Genomic DNA, 15385 nt, shown 5'->3' on the forward strand with positions numbered 1-15385 from the left:
ACCCTGCCAGCCAACAAACATTGCTCAGTGTGACTACTTGATTATATTGTTATATTGTAAAATGGAAAATTAAACTGTGAAATGGATGCTATAGTAGCTTAAATATATCTGCATGATATGAACTTTACTGTAGTTTTTTCCATAGAGATATTATGTTGAGTAAACAATGAAATAAACTAGCATGTCTTTATTAATGAGGATCCTTCATTCAAATTAATTATCTTGGCAGTTCCTTCAAGTTCAGAATACTTTTATTTTTCTTCTATATTTTTCCTGAAAAATGGGTGGCAATCTGCTTCTGCAGCTGTTATATCATATCATAAAAAGCCATCCTGTGCTCCCCACCCTTCAGCTGCAGCAAAAGTAAATGTTGACACTCTTCTTTTTTACCTGGAGAATAAGCTATTAGAAATAAATAAAACAACAACTGGCAATGGTTAGTGCCTATTCTTTTTTCTGTTATTGTTGTTTCTAGCTATTAATTTACTACCTTATTCAATCCATTTCTGTTTGCCCTCTCCCCATTTTTATTAGTTTCATCCACTTCATGCTCTCTCTCAAGATGCTGCAGAATTGTCAAAAATTCAAAAATCATGATTTGGGCCGCAAAAATTATCTTGGCCTTCTAGGGCAAAGGAGAAAAATGTTTATACATATTTCTTATGACAAGCAAACTTTCAAATTTTGAAGTTTGCCATGATGTTCTTTTGTTATCCTCCTTTTTTCCATATGAAGTTCTCTTATCTTTGCTTTATTATAGAGCTTGTTTTTCAGCTGCTTTATCTTTATAGTCCTCTATAAAGTGCAATGCCCAGACTGGATATTGTGCTTAAGCTGGAGGCTACTAATGCCAAATAAAGTAATATAGTCACCTCCCAGGTCTTGCATATACTGCCTCTGTTAGTGCAACCCAGGTTTGACCCTGCCAAATGTCACAGAGACAGAAAAAACAGTTTTGAGATGTACATTCACACAGCTATTTCAAGGACCTTCACAATTATTTTTTTTTGTTTCATAGATCTGGTTGACAGCTATGTATCAAGGTCTAAAAGCTGGCACATATTTCTGGCCAGGATCAGATGCAAAAATTAATGGAACTTTTCCAAATTTTTATAAAATATACAACAGGTATGTAAAATGACTATTTTGTGGCAAGGGCAATAAATTACATATAATTATATATACTGTGAAGGATATTCTTCCTTATTTCCTGCTTTGGCTCAGCTTTTTCAATATGATAGAATCCAGAGAAGAGTAAACATGTCTGACGGCTTACTGGTATGGTCCCGCGAGGCTGTTAAAAAAAAAAAAAAAAAGAAGAAAAGAAAAAAAGAAAAGAAATGCTCATTAGCAGAGTCTGTATTTTATATTCTGCATATTGTATGCCTATATAAGGAACCATGCATGTATCCTGTACCATGCAGTACTGGTGAAAGCTGTTCTGCTATAACTGTTATATTTCCACCCACCTAGAGTGGTATAAGTTGAGTAAAACTATGGTAACTGTAACCCTGATTCATTCAAGGTGAAGATTACAGTGATTTAGTTCACTTATATTACTATAGGTGAGCTTGCGTATTAGGGCTGTGTGAAAGGGCTATCTTTTGTTTCGGTTTTGGCGGGATAGTGATTCATTTCAGGGTTCAGATCACTGTCCCATTTTGATTCTGCCAAATCTGTTTTGGAGTTTTGACGCTGTTTTGGCCATAGGCTATAATGAGGAATCACTAAAATGCCTATAACTTTGTCATTTCTTGCTTGATTCAGATTAATATTGCCAGGATGGTAGCCTGACAAGTTTCAAGGAGATAGGTGCAAGGGTTTTTATGAAACTGTACCTCAAACTGTTCAAAGCAAAACTGCTGTCATCCAGCACACAGATCCAGGGACCCGCCCCCCAGGAAGAGTCCAGCACAGGCTTGCAGCCCTCCCGAGGGGTGCAGGCCCCTGGATCTGCGTGCGGGATAACAGCAGGCTGCTGCTGCCAGCTGGGGCCAGCACCAGCACTGGGTTCTTCCTGGTGTGGGCTGTGCTGGGCAGACTTGGGTACGGGTGCTGGCACTGGCATTGGCCCCGGCTGGCAGCAGCAGCCTGCTGTCATCCACATGCTTCATGGCCAGTGATTGCAGAGCTTTAAAAAAAAAAAAAAAAAAAAGACCTGCATTCACTGGCTGCAGCAGCATCAATTGAAGCCTCTGGTGGCTTGTGGGAGAGCCCCCCCACACAATGCAGTGCAGTAGGGATTGCCTCCCTGCCTGGCACTCATGCAGCAGCTGCCCCATGGTGGGGGTTCAATGTGACTCAGCAGGGTGCTGTGTATTGTCTGGGAGCTGGGGCATCTCCACCTGTCAGCTGGAGCTCCTAGTCTGATTCCCCAGCTCTCTGATTGCTTCCCCCAGCTCTCTTATCATTCTCCCTGCTGTTCCCGGGGGGTGCAGGCCCCTGGATCTGCATGTGGGATTTCAGCAGGATGCTGCTGCTGGCTGGGGAAATAGCTTGGAGCCACAACCATCCCCAGCTAGCAGCAGCCTGCTGTCATCCTGCATGCACATCTGGGGGCCTGTGCCCCCCAGGAAGAGCTGGGGGAAGGACTGGGGAGCTGGGTAATCAAACCAGGAACTGGGGGAACGTTCAGGGATGAACATTCCCCCAACTCCTAGTTTGATTCCCCAGCTCCCGGTTTGATTCCCCCAGCTCTCTGATCAGTTCTGCAGCTCTTTCTGGTGGGTGTGGGCCTCTGTCTCTGCATGCTAGTTTCAGCAGGCTGCCCCTGCAGGCTGGGGCCAGTGGCAGCACCACAGGCTTCCTGGTGTGAGCAGGCTGCTACATGCAGCAGCAGCCTACTGAAACCCCTCACACAGATCCGGGGACCCGTGCTCCCCGGAAAGAACTGGGGAAGTGATCAGAGAGCTGGGGAATTGAACCGGGAGCTAGATGTCAATATCAGAGCAGTCTTTCCCACACTCTCTCTTTTTTTAGTTTTTGGTTCCCTGTAAGCCCAGCTCCAAAATTCTGAAATTCTTTGAAATATTTCTAAAATGTTTTGGAGCCTTCCATTTTGATTTAGATTCAGTGTTTTGGGTGCTGAAATGGCCTGAAACACCTCTGAAACAAAACGGCTGCCAAAATTTTGCACAGCCCTATTGCACGTATAACAGTTAAATTGGAATAATTGGTGGCATCTGAGGAATTACAATCTAGATGAAAGCTGGTGTAGTAAGGTGCATAACGGGTTGGATTACAGTGTTCAAAGTGGTTGGAAGCCTAATTGGGAGGAAGTCGAGGGGTTCCACAGGCATCCGTCCCGTATCTTGTAGTATTCAATAACTTCATTAAAGACTTGAGGATAGAATGAATTGCATACTTGGTCCATTTGCAGGTGACACCAAGCTGGATGGAGTTGCAGACACTTTATAGGATAGGATTATGATTAACAACAAGTAATTAGCAACAAGAAATTAACAGAGGTCTAGGAAGCATGACTTGAAGGAAAAGGTTGGAAGAACTGGGACAGATGGGGTGATCATAGGATGATCTTGTGTTGATTATGACTTCCAGTTGGCTAGGAATATGGGCTGCATCCTTCCTTCTCCAGCTGGGTGTACAAGGACATTTGGAATGCCTCATGTAGCTTAAGGCATACTTCATTAGCAACCAGTGCTCTAGGTCTGGTAAAGGTATAGCCAAATTTATGTCAATGATGCTTGTTATCGATATGCTTCAGAAGTTTTATCCTGGATTTCAGTTAGTCATGTTTATCATGAGTGTAACAGGTGGGCTCACATGGTAAAACTCAGGTTGATACAGCATAAGAAAAAGCGTCAGTCTATTTGAGCATTCCTGCTGAAATCAACAGGGCTATTTGAATGAGGAAGGACAGCAAGATTTAGGGCCTTATGCAAAGCCCATAAAAATCAAAAGAGGTGATCCCGTTGAGTTGGTAGGCTTTAGATTAGGCCCTGTGCCTTCTACTTGTAAAATTTGCCATTAAGACCTACATATAAGTGATTTTGATTGATTTAGTTGGTATTTATCAGAGCTTTATTCTAGCCAAATGATTTCATTTTTATTTGTGTTGAAAGCAAGACAGGTTGTGAATATTGCTTTGGTCCTTTGAATTATATTTAATATTTCATTGTTCTGATACAGTTCAATCCCATTTGAGGCAAGGGTGACAACTATTCTTCAGTGGTTGAAGTTACCTGAAGAGGAAAGGTAGGTATGAAATTGTGAATGTAAAGCTCTCATTTCCCAGTTAAACCAATGAAATATGAATGAATAAATATATTACAATATAACTACCATTTATACTTAATGTAATACCCTGTGTACTATTTTACCATCTTCAACAATTAAATTAACCTAAATTTGTTAATTTTCTTTCTATCTCTCCATTAAAATGTTCCCTTTCTGATGATGCACAGTTTTCTAATAGTTGCTATCCATTGTTGAATTAGTCTTTTCAAACTGTGTTTCAATATGTATGTAAAATATTACATTTTTGGTGCCGTTTGATATAGACCACACTTTTACACTCTGTATTTAGAAGAACCTGATACCTCAGGCCACAAGTTTGGACCAGTCAGCAGTGAAGTAAGTAACTCCCTTTAAAAGCTCTGTACTAAGTGTTGAGTGTGTAAAGCATGTTAGATAAATGGCCATAAACAGGAATTCTTAACATACTTAGCAGAACACAGACTTTGCAATTAGAAGAGCAGTGAGCACTGTATATAGTAAAGGGCCTTTAAGGAATTTGCTATTAAGGGTGTTAATAAATTATCAGATTGTCTTTTGGTTGTAATAAAAATTGTAGATGCACATGGGAATATGTAACCCTCTCTCAGTTCATATGCTAATTTCTGGAAAAATTTCAGAAAGGAAAAAGAAAGCAAATGATTTTCATGGCCATTTTCAGTTTAGGAAAAGCTGTGTTTCATTTTAAAAATGTTTTGAATGAAACCTGTTCAACTTTAGTTCTAGTACAAATTCTGTTCATATTGTAACTGGCACTCCTGCTGGCAATGTCAGTGAAAGAATTAAGTGAATGTGGAATTAAATGGTCATATCCCCTTCACTACAAGAAGGCAACTTTAGAGAAGAGTGTAGTGTTGCAGAGGCTGGCAATACCACTGTGGGTGATGTAACCATTCTGTAAATAAAGAGGAATCCTTACGATCTGGGATAAGTTACTCCTCTTGAAAGCATAAAATACTTGCAGTTGTTGACACCACAAACTAGAAGGGGCTAGAAGGAGGGAAAATAATTTGGTGGTTTAGGGAAGGCAGAGTATTATATTATCTTGAGTTTGGAGACATTTTTGGCATCTAACTTGGCAAATGAGCTCTGCCAGCTTCCCTTGAGGCAGTCTGCACCTTGGCTTTGTGCCAGTGCTGGAGGATCACATGGTTATTTATATGGATATTTAACAAAGAGCCTTTATAGCAGCCACCATATCCTAAAAATGTCAAACTCTATTGCCATTACCTTTTGTTAGTGATGAACCTGTGGTTATGTATTGTAAAAAGTACTCTGAGGATAAAAACTGTTGTAAAGACTTCTAGCAGCTTTAGCACATATTTCTTCAACTTTTACTCACACTGAGCAGAGTAAATTATGCAAGTGGTCTTATTGAATAATAAGTTGATTACAAAAACTAGTTAGTTGCATTGATTACCTAGGTATCTATTATTTTTTGCAAGTAGTCCTACTCAGTCTGTTGCTACTAGCAAGGTGCCAAGTGTGAATGAGGAAGAGGGAGTTGAGTCATAAAATGGTATATTTGGTAGCTACAGCCAAGTTTTCAAAGCTTGGTTCTAACTAATAAAACTTTACATTTTTATTTAAGCTACCAGTCCAGCCTTGGGAATTTCTAGTTAAAATAATCCAAATGGCAAAGTGTATATATTAAGTGAAGGTGGAATTTCTTATATTGACTTTTTAGACAAATAGAAAGCAAATAAATCGTAATACCCAGAAATGAAAATGTGGGTGGGACATTAAGTCCTTACTCGTATAAAAATCAACAAGGAAGTCTATAGGAATATTGATGTGAACAGAATATCTGTTTGCTGAAAGCGACCTTTAATGAGTACACATGGACAATATATTGTACTATACTTTTAAATCAACTTTGAAATTTCAAAATAGGTCAAATTAAATGTTAAATTTATCAGGAATGAATGTATTTCTGATGGAAATGTTTAATGTTAGTTTTATAGCATGATGTAACTGTTTTGTAGGTCATTCTTGCATTACAGAGAGTGGACAGGATAATTGAGATGCTGATGGATGGTCTCAAACAAATGAATTTGCATAAATGCCTAAATATCATCCTTGTATCTGATCATGGTAAATTTGATTTCATAATTTATATTCTTACAGTGAGGTGACATTATCTTTTCATTTTTTGGTACAGAAAAATGTGCTAACCTGGTCTGTATTTATATTACACTTTCCTTGTAAAAGAGCCTTAAAATGACTGTAACTAATAGTTTGCAATGCCAGAGCAGTATAGAGCATCCTTAGTATAACTAAGAAACAGTGTCCTTATTTTCTGGTTTTAGAGCTGTAGAGGTTGGGATGAAGCTATTTTTTTTCTGTTTATACATAACTCCCCTTTCCCCCATTACCAGCTTCCTTGAATTCAAAGTAACAGACTTCATTTTGACATTGCTGACATTTATTATTATTTTAATTAATTAAAACTGCCTTCTTAATTGTTACAGTCCTGTGTATTTATACTACTTGCATAGGATAAAGTAAAAGCCACAGCCATGGCTTCTTATCCATAAGCTGCCCCAGACTGCAAGGCTATACCTATGAAGCTGAAGTTCCTGACAGCCCGAAAGTGAAAATTATCCACTCTATCAGACTCCCAAATTACCCTATATATTTTTTCGTTACACATGGATATTTTATTGTACTTTTCTACTGCCAACCCTAATTAGGATGTTTATACAAGCTGTAAAAGGGTAGATGGATGTGTACATTATGACTGCACACTTCCTTTCCTACTATTTAGATATTTTGTTCTGGCTGATAATTTGTCCCGAAAGGGTATATTTTCCATTTCTAGAAATCAGCTTTGTATCTCCTTAAAAAGAATACTGTATATTTTTATCTGACTTTTGAATAACTTTTATTTCCCTTTCCAGGAATGGAAGTAGCTAGCTGCAGAAAAACAGCCTATCTGAGCACATATCTGGACAATGTGAATGATTTCATGATTGTGGCAGGCCCTGCAGCTCGCTTGAGACCAATTAATGTTCCAGATGAGTATTTATCTTGTATGTAGTTGCTAAACTAATCTGTGTCATTAGAATATGTATTTTTATACATCTAAACAATTGAAATAGGGTTCATACATGCATAATGTATGAGAGAATCCTGCAGAGGGCAACAAAAATGGTGAGGGAGCTGAGGCACATGACTTACGAGGGGAGGCTGAGAAGTAGGCTTATTTAGTCTGGAGATGAGAAGACTGAAGGATGATTTAATAGCCGCCTTCAACTACCTGAAGGGTGCTTCCATAGAGGATGGATCTAGACTGCTCTCAGTGGTGGGAGATGACAGAACAAGGAGCCATGATCTTATGTTGCAGCAAGGGAAGTTTAGGTTGGATATTAGGAAAAACTCTCACTAGGACAGTGGTAAAACACTGGAGCAGGTTACCTAGTGAGTCTGAGTACTCTCCATCCCTGAAGGTTAAGACCTGGCTAGACAAAGCCCTTGCCTGGGGTGATCTAGTAGGGGATGGTCCTGCTTTGAGCAGGGGTTTGGACTAGATGACCTCCTGAGGTTCCTTCCATCCCTAATTTTCTATTTCTCAGACTCAGTGTTAGCTGAGGGCTACTAGGATTGAGGAAAATGATGATATATAGACATATAAATCTGCTTTTAAAGGGGTTCCTGCCTTCAGGAATGCTTGGCTGTGCAAGACTGTCTATGTCTGTATTTTATGCACACATATTGTCATTCAAAACAATGTTGAAGCATCGGCTGTTGCTATTTCTTCCCTCTTGTTTTATGCATGGCATCTCTTCAAACAGGTGTCTAGTTATTAGCTTAGCAATTCCCACTTTCCTTCGAACCTGATATATGCTCCTGGTCTTATTTTAGATGCCCTCATTCAGTTATAATAATTGATTTCTTTTGTGACCACACTTGTTAGTTTTATATCTTCCCTGACATCTGTTTGTTATGTGATATCTCTTTCACCTTTGTTGATGTTTGTAACATTTTCAAATGCAAAAACCTAAATCCCACTGAAGTTCATAGGTGACTTATGCTTCTAAGTCACTTAAGCACTTTTGAAAATGTTGCTCATTCACTTTTAATACCAAATGCTTATAATGCTCTGGAATTTTGGTGACCCTTACACAAGAAGCAAAATTGAATTAATCTATTATTTTTAAAGAAAGATTGGAAATTATATATTCCATTTTCCTGGTTGATTTTATTTTAAGAATATCAGGTATGCCAACTCCATACATCCTAATTTTTTTTTATCCCAACTGTCTGTTAGAAGAGTGTATAGTACTGAATCAAATCCCATGATTGGAACTCTTTGATTTTGCATCTACTTTTCCTTATAACTTAGGTGACTAATTCTTACATATGACTCTTCCAGTTGATTATGAAGGCATTGTCAGGAACCTTACAGTAAGTATTGCTTTTAATAGTTGCTATTTCTTCTTGATTTATATTGATGTTTGTTATTCATTTACAGTATCAGTAATATGCTAAATCCCTTGAAATCTCTCTCCCCAAAGGGATGTCCTAAAAGAGGTGTGTGTGTTCAGAAAGATCTTGGACACTTTTAAGGAAATAACTTTTTTCCTGTCCATTTTTTTTCTTTTCCAAAGCAGAACTGGAAGTGTTGAGAATTTTTCTGGAAAAGTTATTTGATTCATTACTATCTACATATATTTCTATGCATGACATAGTGGGTACTTCTACACATGACGCTACATCTGTGTAGCAACTTGATGTAGCATCAGCGAGCAAAAACCGTGATGCCACAGCTACCCTTGGTATAGCATGTTGCTATGGTGATGTAGCAGCTAAAAATAACTGTGTGCTGTGCGGACAGCACAGTACAGGCTGTTATTGTGCCATCATTTAGTATTTCCAAAAGGAAACACTAAATGGCAGTGCAGTAACAATGACGCCATAGGGCACATGTAGATGTGCCCAGTCAAAGATTAAACAATGGCTGGGAAGGGCTTAGAAAAGTCAAGGGTCACGGTAATGGGATGATGCAAGGAGCCACTTTTGGCTTATGCAGGATTAGAGGTTTTGTTTGCCATTCATAAACACACTTTTTTCCCCGTGGGCTGACATTACATCATATTTGCTCAAATCTGGAAGAACTTGCATATTGCCAAACTTTAAACATACATCTGCTTGTGGTTAAGAGAAGTCTTATGTGTAGGACTTGTACTTTTATGAACAAAGAATATGCAAAACTATAGGAAGATTAATATCTATCTAAAATATGTCCCGGTGGAAGAAACATCCTTTAGCTTAGCATGGTCCAGATTTCCTGAGTCTGAACAGCTTTCAGACTCAAGCTTCCCAGACAACAATATTAGGGTCTTGTAATGTTGCTTACTTATTTCACACACGTTCACTACCTTCTCTGTTGTGTGTTAAAAATAATTTTTCTTAAAGAGGAAAGAGGATGAAATTGAGACAGTGTTCTAAGAATCGTCATTCTGAAGTGTAATTACTAGGGCCGTGAGAAGCTTTAGTTCCTGATTCGATTCGGTGAAGATTCAGCCTGATTTGGTGGCCAAATCTCTGAATCCAAATTGAATCAGAGGACCCTTTAATCTCTGAAATTCGAATTGGAACCCTCTGAATCGATTTGGAGAGATTCAGAAAGAGTTGGCGATTTGGACATAGACACAGCTTTAAATGTTTTTTTCTACATACCTCAAGGTAGCAGACAGCCTGTGAATTCTGCAATGCTGGGGCACATGGAGCGTCCCACAGAAGTGCAGGGGGCTCCCCAGTGCACTTGGCAGCAGACCCAGAAGTGGACCAGAAGCACTTCCGGTCTACTTCTGGGTTCGCCACTGAGCTTGTGACCCTGCACTCCTGTGGGACATTCCATCTGCCCCAGCATTGCAGCATTCACAAGCCACGCTAGTACCTCGAGGTATGTAACAAAAACGTTTAAAGCTGTGTCCATGTCTGAATCATTGATTCTCCAAATCAGCATCGGATCTTCAGATTTGGATTTGGCCAAATCAAATCGGGGACAGTGATCCAAATTAATGAATCAAACCACTGTCCCTGATTCGGGCTGAATCTGAATTGAATAGGTCCTGCTTCACACACCCCTAGAAATTACCATACCACTGTATAGCAATTATTGCCAGTATTTACTACCATTCTTCTCAAGAGCATTAACTGTTTAACACAAACATACATCTTGTATATAATACCACTCTGTTGTTTATTTCCATTATTTAAGTTACATACAGTCTTTAATAAATAGCTATAATTTGTCCAGTTTTTTTGTATTGCTGTAGGATTTTTCTATGAAGCTTTAGTGTCTAAATACACAGATTTTCTTAGATGTTGAGCTTTAGCATTTCCAATTTGCAAAAGTCAGCAAAAGATGGCAATTGTACTGCAGCTGTGAAATGTTGAGTGAATGCACATGGAAATCAAATGATACTGACTCCATTTTGCACCGAAGTGATAAGAGTCTATGTAATAATCACTGCTGACTGGGAGCCACTGAAACTCTTCCATGCTCAATTATGCAGCAGTCTTACTTTGTAGGAGGTTGCCTGGCTATAGAAGTTGCAACTTTCAGTTTGGAAAAAAGTTTAGGAGTTAACTTTCTGAAGAGCTCTGTATTGAGGCTGATCAAATAATTGATTTTTCACAGGGGGCTGATATTTTGGTTTAGTTTGTTTTCTGTTACCCCAATGATAAATCTAAACAAAAACAATTTGATACAAAATATTTTGTTTAACATAACATTAAAAAAGTTGTTTCATTCACTCTTTAAAAAAACAAAGGAAATTAAATGTTTGATTCACAACACTCCCTGTGCTGGTAGTTGATATCCTCTTCTGCTCCCCTTTATGCAAAAGTTCAAGGTTATTCACCTTGGATATGGGAGCCTTTGGCTTGTAGCACCTCCTCTACTTGATAGGGTGCAAACCCTATGTCTTATTTCCTAAAACAGTTCCCTAAACACATCTAAGGTGGGGGATGGTGATTTAATTCTTGTCTGTTGCTGCTGTCCTACTTCAGGTTCACAAATAGGCATTCATTGGAGGAGGGACTAGAACTCAGGTGTTTTAGGCAAGGACAGACATTACACATAGACCAGTTTAAGTGATCAGAAACTAGTTTAAACATGTAACAGAATATAAGTTCAGTGCACATAAAACAGTTTCAAAATGGCTGAAACTGGTTTAGGAGAAATCTGGTTGAATATAGTATCAGGCTTAACTGATTTAGGTCAGACCGGTTTATGCAATGTCTATCCCAGACCCCTTCCTGGTTTGACTAAAACCAGAGTCCCCCAGCATCTCAGATGATTTGCAGCTCTGCACTGGGCTGGGCTTGGATAGGCTGTGCTCACAGCTCCAAAGAACAGGCTTGCCTTGCCCCTCTCCTCCATAGCCAGAGCTTCAGGGGAGACTGAAGACCCAGCAAGGTCTGCCTGGCTTCCCTCACTGCTCAAGGAGAGATTCCCCCCTCCCTCCCCTCTCCCACAGCATATACCACAGCCCCACAGACCCTAGGCATGTGCTGTGCTAGTTATGCTGAGAGGTGTCTGTGTGTGTATGTGCATGTCTCCAATTTCACTGGGACAGGCAGACAGAACAGGGCTTTTTGGAACTAATCAACATGTCAGCTGATAATGTCCCTCCATTTGTTCCCTGGAAAAAGCTGTTTAAGAAGAGCTTGAATTAATGAGAGAGGCTTTTGTTTTGCTAATAGGCTGATAAATACTGTGTTTTTATCAGCCTCCCTGCTGGTTTGCAGCCCTGTCAGGTTTTCAGACAGGTTTGCAGACAGGGAGAGGGAGATTGAAAAGCTCACTATCATCAACAGATGTGTGCAGTGCACATCCCACTTTGCCTCAGAGTGATAGCCCAGTGCTAAAGTCTGGCAACACTCCTGCCCCTTGAGCAGTAAGCAGGAGAAAAGCCTGAGAAGGTGCAGGCCAGGGTTGGGGTTTAAACCCCTCTCTAATCAGAGCATCCTGCTGGGCCTGACCATACCCTCCCTTCCCCCCTCAGCTCAGCATAGTACAAGGGAAAGGAAGGCTATTTCAGTGCCCCCAGCCTTCTAGCCTGAGCCACTGCCGGCATGTGCCTGTATTTTGAGAATTAAAAGAGAATGTCTCTCCACCTCCAAATTGGTTCAAGTTTTGCAGGTTAGACTAACTTGTAAAGAATGAATCAATTCAGGCTTAGACTTTTGAAATGTCTGTCCTTAGCCTTAAAGGTAAATGACTAAACTATGAGGCTATTGAATAATTTGCTTTTGTGTTCTGTGGCACAGTGAATTTTTTAAATATCCCACCAACATGGAACAACTCCAATAGATTTGGGAGATGAAGCACCTATGTTCCACTGTCTGCTTCAGTCCATGTGTAATTAGTTATGCAATTTTGCATCCTGGTAATAGGAAATACAATAAGGACCTCCTCCTGAAATCTGATTGCCTGGTAGCACAGGACTTTTCCTGGCAATTTACAGATAAGTTTTTAAAGTCACTTCAGGCAAAGGAAGAAATTTGAACCTGGTTGTTTTATGTCCTGGATGACAGCTCTACTCTCTTAGTTTTTAGGTAAAAGATGACCTCCAGTGCCTCTGTCAATTGCAATTTTGTTAATCTACTCTCTCAGTTTTTTTCAAGGGAAAAGTATTTGGCTGATTTGACCTAAATTCACAAGTAATTTCAAGTGGATTAACACCGTATATATAATTTTATATATACAAAGAAGCAAACTACTGAGCTTTATGCTGTAAATATCTAACATTGTATTATTTATAAGTGACTTTTTAGTTTTTTTCAGCTTGAGGTGTAAATTTGTCTAACTTGAATACCCTAATCTATTGTCTTCAAGAAGAGACCATTCAACAGCAATATTTCTTATTTTAATTGTTTCTTGAATGTCTGGAAATCATCCAGCATCCTTCGATTTGAAATTAAAGAAGACAACTAATAGCAATTCATTCTGAACCATTTTTCTAAAATCTGTTGAGAAAGTTACAGTGGATCAGTTGATGTGCACTCATGAGCAATAAAATTCATTCTTCCTCACAACCACACACGTATCAAAGTGTACAATTATTTTATAAGTCCACACTTTTAATGTAATTAAAAGTTATTTTTTTATATACAAACCAACATTGTCACAATCAACATATGTCATTAATAAAAGAAGGGGGAAATATACAGTTCTAGTGAATGAATCCTACTGCTTATTAATACATTTTAACAACTGTTAAAACTGAGATTTAGTCAATATGTATATGTCATTTAAGCAAGTAATGTTTAGACACCTTACAATAAATCCTCAAGCTTGACAGAAAACCTCCCTTTGGTTTAAGACAAGGGTGCTCAACCTCTGGCTTGTGAGCCTAATGTAACCCGCAGAGCCATGGTATCTGGCCATGGTATCTGGCCCCAGTCAAGGTCAGAAAATTTGGTGGGGAGGGAATGGTAACCACTAATACTGCCACCATCCCCTGCCATGAAATTCCAAACTTGAAGCCTTACATGGTGGGTTGAAGCTGGGCCATGATCCCTTCCCTCTCTGGGGCATAGCCACTCCCCCTATCTCCCCTGTGATTTGATTGGGGCCAGGTCCCCCCATGGATCAGGGTTGTGGCTCAGCTGCCCCATTTCTAAATGGGGTCCCTTGATGACTTCCCTAGGCACTGGATCCAGATCACTAGCCAGGTCTGTCCTGCTGATAGACTGGACACTGCCCATTGGTCCTCTGACAAGAAAGGTTGAGCACCAGTGGCTTAAGAGGAGTTTGAACAGACTCTTTGAGATTAAAGTGCTGATATGCATTTCTTTTCTACTACTCAGATAAGAATTTGTGCATAATAGAAACTTGCTCTTTTTTTACATATGATTATTAAATGTGAGTAATTTAAACATTTCAGTGTATTGACTCCAATCAGCCTTTCAAGGCATATATGAAATGGCAGTTACCCAAGCGTTTTCACTTTGCCAACAATGACAGAATAGAACCAGTGCACTTTTACTTAGACTCGCAGTGGCAACTTGCTCGGTAAGTTACCATTTTTCCATTCTTAATAATACAGAAAGAAACATTTTCTTTTCTAATATTTTAACTTTTCTCCTCTAAGTCAAAGAGCTGTCCAACTTCTAAGCAGCTGGGGGCCAAATGCCCTTTGGGCTGCACCAGCTGGGGCAGTATGCCCGCAGACCACACCAGGGTGAGCCATGGGCCCCCCTGGGTTCACACTATGTGGAGTCCTCCCCTCCCCTGCTGCAGAAGACCCACCCACTGCAGAAGACCCCCCCCCCATTTTACCAAGCAGCCACATAGGTGCTTCCCTCCCTGTTGTGTACCACATCCATGTTTTACTGAATTGGAGGCCTGTTAGCTATGGGAAGACAATCAACTCCTCACAGGCTGTTAAACAACTCTGCTACATTTTTATTGAATACCAGTCAAGTCTGAACCTTTGCTGAGGAAACAGAGGGATGACATTTTCTGAGCTTTTCATTATCACAGCTGTTCTCCCATTTCACTGTCAATAATTGCTTGGTAATGTTCTGACCAGTATATTTGCCATTGCCAAAATAGTGACTTATAATGTACTAGTTTAAGGGCTAGGTCCTACTTCATATGCCTATATGGCTGTTATCCTGCTGTGTTTTTGGCTTTTACACCCAATTTGTGATTATATTCTGGGTGCAGCATGGATGGGCAAGCATCCTCACAGCTACTGAGTATGCTCAATGGGACTGTGCTCTGGCTAATCAAACGTTTGATGCTGTGTGCTCCCCCAGATGTGTACAGAGCCAAAAATTCATGATTATCAAGTGTGAGACAAGGAGGTGGCAGGAAATCACCTCCCATGTTAGAGTCCTAGAGGGTGTTTACAACCTGCTTTTTCTGCCTCCCAGCAGAATGATTTAACTGCCAGGCCTCAGGATAGTCATTATCCAGCCTGTTCTCTTTTGAAGCTGAGCCACTTGCATTGGAAGAAATAGCTGGAGAGCAGTAGAGAAACTTGTCCCACAGATCCTCCCCCTTCCAGATTAGTAGCCAACTTGCTGAGCCACGCACCATCTATCCCGTGTTCTTCATCCTGGCCCTACATGTCTCCCTCTTGGCTGCCCAGGGAGCCAGTTCCAAGAG

The 15385-nt window shown here is 40.0% G+C and overlaps 1 protein-coding gene across 1 annotated transcript in view; it reads left to right on the forward strand.

The window, feature by feature from the left end:
* The window catches only part of ENPP1 (ectonucleotide pyrophosphatase/phosphodiesterase 1), a 75413-nt gene that overhangs the window by 34779 nt on the left and 25249 nt on the right, over positions 1–15385 (forward strand). Inside the window, exons 9-15 of the mRNA XM_090039221.1 lie at positions 1019–1128; positions 4150–4215; positions 4521–4593; positions 6240–6348; positions 7155–7286; positions 8630–8661; positions 14157–14284. Coding sequence (XP_089895347.1) covers positions 1019–1128; positions 4150–4215; positions 4521–4593; positions 6240–6348; positions 7155–7286; positions 8630–8661; positions 14157–14284 — 650 coding nt within the window. The remainder of the gene's footprint in view (positions 1–1018; positions 1129–4149; positions 4216–4520; positions 4594–6239; positions 6349–7154; positions 7287–8629; positions 8662–14156; positions 14285–15385) is intronic.

This window comes from Crocodylus siamensis, chromosome 1, assembly GCF_052110815.1.
Source record: "Crocodylus siamensis isolate JL-2025a chromosome 1, ASM5211081v1, whole genome shotgun sequence".
Lineage (NCBI taxonomy): Eukaryota > Metazoa > Chordata > Crocodylia > Crocodylidae > Crocodylus > Crocodylus siamensis.